We start from the raw sequence: 12687 nt of genomic DNA, 5'->3' as shown, positions 1-12687 counted from the left end.
CCACATTTATTGGGATATCACAATAGTATCACATGGATATTTAATCAGTGCCACAGGCAAATTCTTAAAACTGGAAGAGAGACAGAATCCAGAGATATTTTTTCTTTGAGTGGTTTCCAGGTAGTTGATTTGCATGTTTTCATTCACTTAACTGGAACAGTCACCCAAGAGTTTCACAGTTTGGTGGGGGTTTGGTGCTTAGGTTGGATTTCTGAATTCCATTCCTAGAGCTGGATGCCTGAAAACTCCTCATAACAGACATGTCAGTGTGACCACACCCTTTTTGTGGAAATCTGTGTCTTCAGTGTTAGAATTTCTTACAGTATTTTCATAGGCACTGTGGAAAACATCAGCCAGACAATTGAGATTTTCTTCACTAAATATTGCAACAATGATTTACAGTCTGATTTCATTCTGAAATTTTTTCCAAGTTGCCTTGAATCTTTGTTTCATTCTCCCCTTTAAATTCCCAGGGGAAAAAGGTTTTGGAATCAGACCCACAGACAAAGCACTTCTTACCAAAACAGAAAGTGAATTCTAAAATTTGGTTACACTTCATGCCATGGCCTCTATGCTGATAGCAGGGCAAGGCACAGAATTAGTCTCTTTTTTCTAAGTACTCTTATTCCAAGCCAGCTGTGTTCACTTGTGTTCAAAAAACCCAAATACACAGAAAAAGAAGTCCAGCAATTGTACTCTATGTAGGGAGAATAGAGCAAAGCCAATTGCCAGATTTTTACAAAATCTTCATTGCTTTGGGAGTTAAATCACTGTTTCATAAGGGAATTATTTTCTCTTGCACTGTATTCATTTTCTAAATCTGCTTAAAGCATGCATAAGGGCGTGTTGCAATAATCTCCAGGTTACGAAAGCATAGATCACTGTGACAAGGTCTACATAAATAATACCAGGCCTTTGCCCAGGACTGGGTGGGAAGAAGTGACATCATGATAATTGCACAGATTAACAACAGCATGAAGTCCCTACTGTCTGGGAAAGGGGAAACACAACCATGCATAGTCACACTCAGTCAGCTCAGCGTCCACATGGAGAGCAGTGATGAGTATGGTTCCTCACAGATCCCTGTTGGGATCGGCTGTTCCGCACCTTTGTCAGCAGCACAAACAGTGGGAACGAGTGCACCCTCAGCAAGTCTGCTGATGGCACCAAGCTGAGTGGACAACAAGCTGTAGGGGAGGGATGCCAGCCAGAGGGACGTGGACAGGCTTGAGAGGTGGGCCCATGCCAACCTTGTGAAGTTCAGCAAGGCTGAGTGCAAGGTTCTGAACCTGGGTCAGAGCAATCATCCTGACCACCTCTGAACAGATAATAGATGGAGAGCAGCCCTGAGGAGAAAGACCTGGGATGTTGGTTGATGAGAAGCCCAAAATTATCCAGCAATTTGTACTTGCAGCCCAGAAAGCCAACTACATCCTGGGCTGCATCAAAAGCAGCAGGGCCAGCAGACTGAGGGAGGTGATTGTCCCCCTCTGCTCTGCTCTCATGAAACCCCATGTGGAATACTGCATCCAACTCTGGGGCTCTGGTATAGGAATGTTGGAGACATTCCCCTTGGAGATAGTCAAGAGGAGGGACATGAAGGTTTATCAGAGGTTTGGAGCGCCTCTCCTTTGAAGACAAGCTGAAAGAGTTGAAATTCATAAGAGAAGGCTTTGGGGACACTTTGTAGGAGCCTTCCAGTACCTACAGGATGCCTACAAGAGAGCTGGAGAGCAACTTTTTACAAGGGAGTGATGGGACAGGGGTAATGACTTTAAACAGAAAAGTTTAAATCAGATATTAGGGATGACTAATACTCTTAAACTAAGATTAGCCTTGTGGTGAGGCTCTTGTCCCAAAGATTCATCAGGTCAATGTAGAAGAGGCTTCTTCCTTAGAGAAGCTATTCAGAAAAGACTCTTAAGTTTAGGAGGCCTGAACTGGCCCCTGCAAAGATCCACTTCTCCAGTGGCTTGTTAGGAGAGCATAAGGACAGTGGTTTTCAGCATTAAGTCACTTTATTTATACCAGTAGTTGTGCCTTATGTTAAGATTTCTACGCCTGTTTTTCATCATAGACTTCTCTTCTTTCCACCACACACTAGTTAGATGAACTAGCTTCAGAAGCAGACTGTTCTGTAAGAGGAGAAGACAGACTTGAGCAAGAAAACACCCCAGCTTTTTCAGCAGTGCCTTCTGGTCCTGAAAGGTGTAGTGCATTTTACCTACCCAGTGCTGCCAGAGCAAGAAGAACGTATTGGTATCATGCAAGACTAAACTGGTGACAGAAAGGCACTGCTTAGCCCTTTTGCTGGTCCCAATTGTAGGTTTCTTCTATTGCTGTAGTGACCCTACTCAAACATTCCCCATATGTATTCGGTGGGGGAACAGCATAAAATTCTTTACTGTATTTACATTTAATTCCTGTTAAGTGTAATTCCATCATGTTTCCCTAAGACATGCAAGTGGTAAAACCAAATACAGTTTTAGAAGCCACAAGTTTCAAGGGCATGTGTTCTCAGGGCTCTAATGAAAAGCATTAGGCAATCTGGTAAAATAATTTATACACATTCCCCCTCTAACAGTGTTTCCTGTTTTAACAGGATTAAGCCTTGTTCAGCGTTTGAGACCAGATTTCAAGCGAAAATATTCATCAATGTTTGATGATAACACTGTGGCTGAATACATCTATCACTGCAATGTACAGTCACCCAGGTGAGTATGAATGAAAACTGTATGTTTTGGAGTCTGTTGTTCATTTAATGAGTGCCTGCTACTCCCTCCAATGGCCATGGCAGCAGTGTGCATGCTGGTTTGTTTTTTTTAATTGTGTAATTTATTATATTGAAGAAAAAGGTACCAATGCACTTTTTTTGAATTCCAGATACTGATAAATATAAGAAGTATCCTAATTCTATATTTATTCTCAATTTATGTTAATTCTGTGTGAGTTTGGGCATTTCACTTAAATAATTGTTGGAGATTTTTATTGTGTAAAGAATTTCTTTAAAAACTTTAAAAACAAGTAATTTCATTCTCTGAAGGGCTACCACTCAGTCATGCAAAAACCTGGGCTCTTCCTCTTGAAAATTATATGTAAACCTTGAAAACTTAATTTTCTTAATTGTAAAAAATTCCAACCTCATGCTACCAAAAGGCACAGATACTCCATTTTAGATGAAAAGCAGGTCCAATGGCAATTGAAATTGTTTTTACCCTTTTGAATGCCTTGAAGTGGTGAAACAGCTTTCAAGAACATGACGATTCCTTATGGATGGGCAAAAAGGCCAATGCTGCAACGGATTTCACAAATGGATCAAGACATTCCTATCACAGTGGTCTATGGAGCACGTTCGTGTATAGATGGCAATTCTGGCAGCACTATCCAGTCTCTGAGACCAAATTCTTATGTGAAGACAGTAGTAAGTTTGACTTCTAAAGCAGTTGTTTGGGTTTTGTGTGGATTTGTTTGTCATACCTATGCGGCCAGGTTGGATGGGGCCCTGAGCAACCTGGTCTGTGTGGCGGTGTCCCTGCCCATGGCTGGGGGGTTAGAACTAGATGAGCTTTAAGGTCCTTTCCAGCCCAAACTATTCTATGACTCTCCTTTTTCATACCAGCTGTGGAAATGGTATCACTTTTGATTTAAAGCCTGGGGTAATAAGTTCTGTTTTCTGTAACAGAGAGAGAGAAAACAAACATTACATCAGAGAAAACCTAGACAAAAGTGTTGAGTCCCCAGGCTAAGAACAAAACTTGCTGTAACACTAGTAGAAGCCATGGTGATTCTTTATTTTTTTCTACAATGTGCTAATAGAAGTAGGTGTTGTGGTCACTGTGTTTCAAAGCACACCAGTCCTACTATTTCTATGTATATATAAGATAGTGGGGAGGCTCTCTTCATCTGTATAATGCATTTGTTCCTCTGATAAGAGAGCAGTTTGTACCTGGTGCTTAGGATCTGATGAGCATTTTTCTTTAAGTCATTAAAAAATTAGTTAGTGTTGTCTTACTACCTGAGATGTTTTTGTTTAGAAGTATGCTGTTGTAATTTAAAATGTGCATACTTGCAGCTTGAGGTGAACGTGCACACTGCATTTTTTGTCGTTGGTTTCTATAAAAACAAACTAATTCAAAAGTATTCTTCACACATTTTCACATCAGTCAGCTGTGATAATTGAATGTGCATACATATTAAAATGCTGTGAGGTGATAAAATGTTTGAACACACCAGCTGTGTTGTTACTGATGTCTGGAACTATCTGGACAGAAGTGTACAGTATGTAATGTTGATCGAATACTATAACAAGTCACCCAAATAAAATTTTATGGCTTGATACAGCTGAATTTAGAGCTGGAACTCAGAGAACAGACATAGTTGTCCAACTGTTTTAAGTGTGCTAAAGAGCACAGATACATTTCACAAATGTTGACATCCAGACTGAAATTGTTGCCTAACTGCTTAACCAGAGAGAGGAAGTTGTAACAGAAAGTCACTGTTAAAAAATGTACAATATATTGCTAGGATAAGCTTATACCATTCAGGGAGATTTTTTCCATTCTGGTTAGGGACTTTAGAAGAAACTGTGGAAAATGGTATTATATTCCAAATTAAATTTTGCCAAACCACATACAGATTCTAAAAGGTAAATTGGAGTGGTAAAATTGCAGGCATGCTTAAAAATTGGAGGGCAAGGGCTCTAATGAGACCAAGATGTGGACTGGCAGTGCCATGCTTGGTAAAATGCACAGAAATTCTGTGGTTTTGTTACATGCCTTTATTCCTAAATAATTTTTATTATTTAGGAATTTCTGGGAGTTTTTAACACAATAACATAGCTATACTTGTAGGAGATTTGGTTAGAGACTTAAGAGAAGGTATTTTAAGGAGGGGAGGGGAAAATAGGTGTTTTTAAAGATTAGTCTTGGACTGACTGCAAAATAGAAAACAGGCCAAGTATGTTTACTGTATGCTGTGGTGACAGTTTACTTTGTAGCATTTTTATAGAGAATAACAAATTCTAGAAGTAGGCTGTTTGAGTGGAGAGTGAAGGGAATCAAGATGCATCAGAAATTTGATATGCAAGGTGTATATATCTACTAAATTTGTTGTGCAGTGACTTGTTCGTGCTTCAGTGGTGGGATTTTTTTTCAACAAGGTGAGCAGCTGAATAAGCAGTAGTTTTACTTTCTTTTCCTGTGTTTCTTTACAAGGAAAGAATATTTTGGTATTCCTTATGTTTAGAGTGTTTTTTAGGTTGTGTCTTATGTAATGTGTAAAAGCCAGGTTCTTCAACTGTGCCAGTATTTATTTGTTTATTGTATTTTTGTGATATTGATGTGCTTCTTCACCTTTATCCTCCAGGCTATCCTCGGTGCAGGTCATTACGTGTACGCTGATCAGCCTGAAGACTTCAATGAGAAAGTGAAAGACATCTGTGACTCTGTGGACTGAATGTCCTCTCTTCTTTAGAGTCATACCATAGATAGCATTTAATGGCAATACTCTCTAGGAAATCACTAAAGAATGCAGAGCTAATGGAACAGGCTCTGCTTGCACACTGTTTCTTCTAAGAAGCCATTTGCACACTTAAACCACTGAGTGCCTGTTTTGGGGGGGAATGAAGAGGTTTGAAGCTAACTTTGTACAGCTTTTTTTTTTTTTTTTTTTTTTTAAATTGTCCTGTCAGATACAAAATTACGTGTAACTTTTGAAACTGGAATTTTCTTCAAAATTTGATTGAACTTTGCCCATGTTGAACTCTCTAAAAATACTGAATTCTCCAAGGTGGAGAACTGTATCAATAGAGATACAATGTACAAAATGCAATTTGGTTTCTTTATGAACATTTGTACTTTTTAGCTGATGTTTCATAGCAAGAATATGAAACTGCATATGTATTTTATTTTTGGAACCCACAACTCCATATACAATATTTTAAGAGGATTTGTATTTTAATTGGAGTGGTAACAGCTTATGAAACTCATTTTGGGAAAGGGATGGGGCCAAAATAATGAGCAATGTCTGTCACTGAAATATGTTTGTTAGTTTATAAGAAATTGAGGCTCAATATTGGGAAGTGCATCTTCTGTTGGATTTTATTTCCATTTATCTCAAGGCATCCTTTTCCATCTGTGCAACTTTTACGGAAGACTCAGTTTCTAAGAGTCGATGATGTCACCAGCACTCATGCCTCCATAAATATTTTGATGTGCAGATTTCTGTGATTTGAAATACAGAAGATGGCTTGTTAGTTACTCCACCTATTTTTAACACTTTACTGCAAGATTTGTTACTAGTCTAAATCTAACAGTTGTGGGTAAGCTGATAAGATTTCGATTAGGGCTAGGAGATATCCACCTGGATAGTGAGCCTATTTCCCTTTTTCTTTCAGTAGAAAGCCTGGTCCATATTTTAGTGAATTTAAGCTGAAGGAGAGGCAGAGGCAGAATATTGATGTTCTCTAATTGGGAACTACAACAGCTTAATGTATTTTATTTAACATTCAGCCTCCTTATAGGAAGGATTATTATTGGAATGAACAATACCACTGTAATGAGTTATAATTACATGTTTTGGAGATTCTTTATATATTTTAATTGAGTATTTCAATATCAGAGATAGTCCACTCTCTGCTACTTTTTGAATTATAGTTCCATGTTAGTACTTCACATGCCTAGTAAATTATATTAAGAAAAATACTTTGTCACTTTAAAGCCAAATAATGTGGTGGTTTGTTTTTTATCAAGTTTACTTAAAACTGTTGATCTGTTTTTGAATATTCAATTGACTACTGAAGAGTTCTTGATACTTTTATACAAAGAAAATTTGAATTAATGATAGCACCGTCTTAAAGCTTGAATTATGTGCATTTTTTTATCAAATTAGGTAATCACTGCACATATTTATGATGTGGAAGGCAAAGATACCTAAAATATTCAGGAGATAATGTGATTATGTTCCCCAGCAGAACATAGTCTTTCTTACTGAAGGAGATATTTATCGATACGGTGCTATGTAAACATCAGTTTTTGTGACTGCCTTGACTGGTAGCACTTCATATCTAGCAAGAGAAATATTTTAATTAAAAATAAGTATTGCATTTAATTACTTTTGCAATTAGCAGATGCCAGAGCTGTAAAACAAAAATTTGGATTATTTGCTAAAATCTTGAATATGGAAAATCAGAATTATCAATTGTCAATTCCATTTTTTAATATAAGATATAAATTATCAGTCATGCCACCATTTTGGTGGATGCCTTCAGCATGTTGGTTATTTTTCATCCTTTTCAGTGTCTTATTTTGTATTTCTCAACTTAAACAGCTGTTTTAGTTGTGCATACAAACCTAATGCAAAAATAAATTTTGAGTCTCCTCCAAATAATAAAAGGTGAAACAAATTATTGGAATTTTCAGATAGCACTTACTGATGGGAATTGTAGATTCCACATCAAAAGTTGGAAGTAGGGATAAAAATTGCACACTGGATGTGAATATTGTTTTAAATATACCTTGCTTTTTCAGCTTATTGTACTAATAAGACTTATTGCTTATGTTTTGCACAATAAAAAAAATTCTTTAATGTTATATTTTATTAATGTTAAGACATTATATTGCTTTTTTAAAAAATCTATGTGCAATTAAGCCCTGGAAATCAAGAGTTATTAGTAAGTTGAGGTAAATGATCCAAAATACATTAAAAATACATTAATGCTTATTTTCAAATGTCTCAATGTTCTTAGTTTTCCTTGAATTTAACTGAAGCTAGTGAGTGTTTGTCAACAAGCAGCTGCAAGCTGAGAATGTTGTTTGTATGTATAAGGAAAAGGATTCTGTGTTATCCTCCAGGAAGTATTAGATGCTACTGTGAAGGTCAAGATGGAATTCTGAATGTCCTACTGTGTGCAACATAATCTGATCAAATTACTTTAATAAATGTCATAGGAGGTGCTGAACAGAAGATGAATGGCTGAGAAGACTTGGGAGCTAGACCTTTTGTGAGCAATTAGTGCCTGGAAATAATCTCAGTTTGTCCATAAGTTCTGTTTCAGTGCAGTGACCAGTTGCTTAAATGTACTGTGTGAGCACTGAATGCTGATGATGCTGTTTTTATTACAGCACTATAAAATAAGACAAGAATAGCAGGCATAGAGGCCAAAGATTTATCCCATTCTAACATCAAAATGAAGACAGATGTGTACCAGAAGCTAGAGCTTCTATAAAAAGAATCCAAAATATTAATAAAAATCCAAGATAAACTGCCTAAATCTCCTGGACACACTCTTCCTGAGGTTGTTGTGATAAAATTTATTTAAAGTAACTTAGTAATATTTTGTTTGCCATGGCTGAGTTCATCTTGTTACTTATTGAACCCTGACAGATTAGATTTTAGTTCTGAAAAATGATTTTTGGAGAACTTGTTGATAAGACTCTATAATAAAATATTTGCAACCATCACAAGGAAGTCCCTGCTTGTATCTGATTGTGAAATGAAAATGGAAAATGTGAATTCATATTGTGTTGATCTTGGAAAAATGGGTCCAAGCAAGAGAAATGTCATCATCTGGTTTCCCTTGGATTAAACCAATGCTGGCCTTTCTTTTTAAAAGTTAGCTTTTTATGGTTGCTGCAACTGTTTGTGCTGAACTGGTGTGCCAGTCTCTGCCTGAAATGCTTTCTGTGGTCATTGTGGTTCCTCAAATTCCCAGCCCTTCCAGATCACAGTTACTCAGCTTTTTCAGTGGGATGAAAACAAGACTAAATGCAATAAAAACATCTGGAATTAATGTATGGGCAGACATTTTCAGGAATGCCTGTTTTGTTAGCATTCATTGAAATGTGAGCCTGCAGAATCATAGGCTCACAGTCAAGTGCTTTCAAATGGGTAATTTCTTGGGGCTTCTTGGCATGTCTGTAATTTTTTTGGGTTCTTTTGGCCCTTTGACGATCAACCCATCCTGCAGTCTTTGAGCATGGCAGCACAGGCATGATGCCTTGAAGCCTTCATCAAGGGATTTATGTTTTATAGGGAGCACAAATGAAACTTATGAAAAATTGAGGCACTAGAGGAGCTGAAGAGAGACACGTTTTATTGGGACTGGCAAGATCAGAACAGGACACAGGTGTGTGCAGGAACAGCTTTCTGGTGTTAATGACAGCAGGAGGAAATGGAAGGAGCCTTCAGGTTTGCAGGCAGGTGATGGGCAGACCAGTATGGAGAGCAGAGGCAAGTGGCTGGAATGACAGCCTACAGCACAAGGAGCAGTAAGAGCTAGAAAAAAGTGAGGCAGTTGGAAATAGCAAAATTCAGCTGAAGAGCTTTGGGGTGGGAACATTCAAGAGCTGGTCAGCTCTGGAGAAGGATAAGGGAAATGGTGAGGGAAAGGTTTGGGGTGTCTAGTGTGCAGTAGCACAGCTTACCAAGGTAAGCAGCTTACCTGCAGTGCCAGCTGGAGGGAAGTCTGGTTGGAAAGCTTGGATCTACACTATATGGGGCACTTTAAAGTTTTGGTATCCTTCCTTTGACTAAAGCTTGTCCTTGGAATGCAAGTGCTTTTTCCCAAGCTGGGCACCATTCCTTCAGACTGGTATTTGGACAGGAACCTTAAAAGATATACCTCTTCGTGCAGCACTCAAGAAATCATGAGAAACTGAATTTCACAAATCAGAAGTGAGCTGTGATAAGGCAAAGCATGTGATAGGGGGTCACTGGACACCCTGAGGTAAGAAGAAAAATCAAGATGTACAACAAGACTTGTCACTAAAGATCATAAATTCATCTTTTACAAGAGGAGTGGCTCTGTTCCAGTTTGCCTTGTCGCTTTTGATCACAGGGATATCCTACATTAAGGTTCGGGTGTGGGTAGTAGAATGTAGAAGTATAAAATATGGAAATACTTGCCACATATCTTTAAAAATAAGAAGCACAAGTAGCAGGAATGTACTGAAGACATTTTTAGATATGTACATAATTTGCATTAGTAATTAGCAGCAAGATGAAAGCAGTGACAACACTGCAAGTTAGGTGTTTGCTTGCATTTTATGCTTCACTTGCAGAGCTCGCAAACTGAAACTGTTAGTTTTGGGAAGTGGGGCAGGGCTGTAAAACGGAGTGTGACCCCAAATGCATGCTAAGGAGTAGATGTGCTTTGAAAATGAACTACTGCAAAAGCAGGATCTCCATATATTTACAGGTCTATTTCTGCACTGTCGAATTCACCTACTTGATGTGTAAATGACTGGAGCTGTGAATGGAGCGAGGTGCGGCTGTCACTTCCTTTGTAGTGTTGTGATAGTTAAATGCTTGCCTGATACCCACCTGCCTTTCTGCTTTGACTTTATTTAAGGATTCTCACACTCACTCAGAGCTCAAACCTAAAATGGAGGCTAAAGAGCTCAATCCATGCAAATCCCCCAGCTAGAGACCCCCTCTGAAAAGGAGATTATTACTCACATCTACCCAAGGTTTGCTGTTCTTCTTGGTGCCTGCCAGGAGTGAGACTGCTTGTCCTGCTGGACACTGCACCCCTGTGTTCAATCATGTGCCATGGCCAGTTCTGCCTCATGACTAACCCCAGTAGATGCTTTGGTGAGTACAGAGTTTAGGAAAATAACATGCAAGCAACAGTAGAAGAAAGACTCTGGTACTGGGGTCATGCGTGGGGGAAGAAAGACCAGCACATGGTGATTCCTGAGAGTGGTGGGATGGTGAGCCCCATCCAGCACTTGACCCTGGTTTGTTTCAGTTTGCAAGGCCTGAGCACCATGCTGCTGTCGGATTTGCTTGCTGCACATGCCCAGCTCACAATTTATTTCCCCATGTCCAGCTCCCTGAGCTGCAGGATGAAGCATTTGAGCCCCTTCAGCACCTCTGTCCAAGCATTCCACCAGCAGTGAGCCTGCTCACAGCTGAAGACACTCTGGCTGTTTCTGCAAAGGAACTTGGCAGAGCAACAGTGGGTGCAGGTAAGGCACAGAGAAAAGTGAAAAGCCAGCTGGCTCATCCCCTGGCACTGACTCTTTCCTAGCTTTCAGCCCCTCCCTGTACTTAGCAAGAGGCCTAGCCAAGCAGGAGGTTCCCAGTCAGGAATGCCTCTTCCTGGCCAAAAGTTGTAGAATCACAGAATGGGTTGGGTTGTAGTAAACTTATAAGATTTCCTAAACCTTGAAAACTGCATCCAACCTGAATTACCTTCTTGGAGTGCCTCATGCCAATGGATAACTCTTCTGCACAGGCAGGACTGGGCTGCACTGGGAGTTTGTGCATCACCCTGAAGCAGCTTCTAGGCTGTGTGACGCCTGCCATAGTTCCTGGCAGCAAAGCCTGCCTGTGTACATTAGTTAGGGCCATGCTTTGTTCACACAAAACAAGAATTCAGGTGTGTCATGAAAATGATGCATAAACTGGTTTGGAGGTTTTTTGAATACAGGCAGATTTCAGCAGCAGTTTGGGGACAGCAGCTGCTAAGCACACAGTAGTGTTTGCCTGTTGTAGAATGGCTATAGATTTGTTTTATGAGGGTTCTAAAAATAGTTTTTGCTAAAATGCTGGAGGGTTAGTGAGAAAATGAATGCATTTATTTTTATCCCAGCAATATCTGGAAACAGATGAAAATCCAGCCAGGTAAGTGAATCCAACCTCTCATCAAGTCACATCTTTAATTGATAGGCAAATTATAACAACGGTATCTCCCCCGGCTCCTTCAGTGCAAGCCAGCTCCCAGCTGGGGCTGCGCATCCCTACCGCCGCAGTATCTCCGTGCCTGCACTGTTGGCCTCGTGGAGCAGGGATGGCAGGAGCAGGGAGGGTGGGGGACACTGTCCCCTGCTTTCCCCCATCTGCTGGGAAGCTGAGGTTCTTTACTCCTTTGCTCCATCAGTTCTCCGCAGACCCCGCTAGAGGGGACACGGCACTCCCAAACCGCCCCGGCACTTCCTCCGGGCTCCGGCTTCTGCACGGCGCTGCTTTTAACGAAAGAGCCGCGCTGCAATTTCTTCTTCCACGCTTGATAGATGGATACCTAAAGGCAAGGGGCAAGGCTGAAATAGGCATTCCAGCCGTTTGATTCACGCCTGTCATATGGGAAAGGGCAGGTTGTGGAAGGGGTGAGTGTGGTGCCCTCCCATTAATGTAGATGCCTGTAGTACCGCATCTTTGTTTTATTCATTCTAATGCTTTTTCACAAGGCAGAAATTAAATCCGCAAAGAAAGACTAGACGTTGGAAATAGGAGGGGGAGCACAAATGAACCTCCTCTATTATTACAGACGAGCCCCAGAATGAGAATAAATGGTGATAAGAGGAAAAAATAGCTGCGACAGAATTATTAAATAAGGGGCAACTTTTAAAGTGGCTCCAGTCTGGCTTCTAATTTTGTTCCTGTAATTTGATTGTGGGTTTAAATGGGACTGCTTAGACATTAGATACTTCATCTGCAAGCAGCAGCAGGTGAGCAGTGCAGGGGTATGTGCCAGGGCCGGGCGGGTTCTCCCCCTGCCCCGCGGAGAGGGATGGAGGGCGGGGGAGAAGCTCCCTCCTGCCAGCCATTCCGCCACGGGCAGGTGTTGGGACCCCCAGAAATGGGCTGAGAAATGGGACACGGGGCACGGACCCCACCTTGCCTCTCGCTCCGGGAGAGCTGCAGCACATGGCTGGCCGTGCCCTGGGAAAGCCCTTTAGTGAAAAA

General features: G+C 40.4%; 1 protein-coding gene across 1 annotated transcript in view; it reads left to right on the top strand.

Moving 5' to 3' along the window:
* Positions 1-8462, top strand: part of ABHD5 (abhydrolase domain containing 5, lysophosphatidic acid acyltransferase) — a 28229-nt gene extending 19767 nt beyond the window's left edge. The window contains exons 5-7 of the mRNA XM_030234631.2: positions 2603-2714; positions 3235-3421; positions 5365-8462. Of these exons, the coding sequence (XP_030090491.2) occupies positions 2603-2714; positions 3235-3421; positions 5365-5454 (389 nt within the window). The 3' untranslated portion in view covers positions 5455-8462. The remainder of the gene's footprint in view (positions 1-2602; positions 2715-3234; positions 3422-5364) is intronic.
* Positions 8463-12687: the final 4225 nt, after the last annotated feature.

The sequence above is a fragment of the Serinus canaria genome, chromosome 2, assembly GCF_022539315.1.
Source record: "Serinus canaria isolate serCan28SL12 chromosome 2, serCan2020, whole genome shotgun sequence".
Lineage (NCBI taxonomy): Eukaryota > Metazoa > Chordata > Aves > Passeriformes > Fringillidae > Serinus > Serinus canaria.
This window is presented reverse-complemented; position numbering and strand designations above follow the sequence as displayed.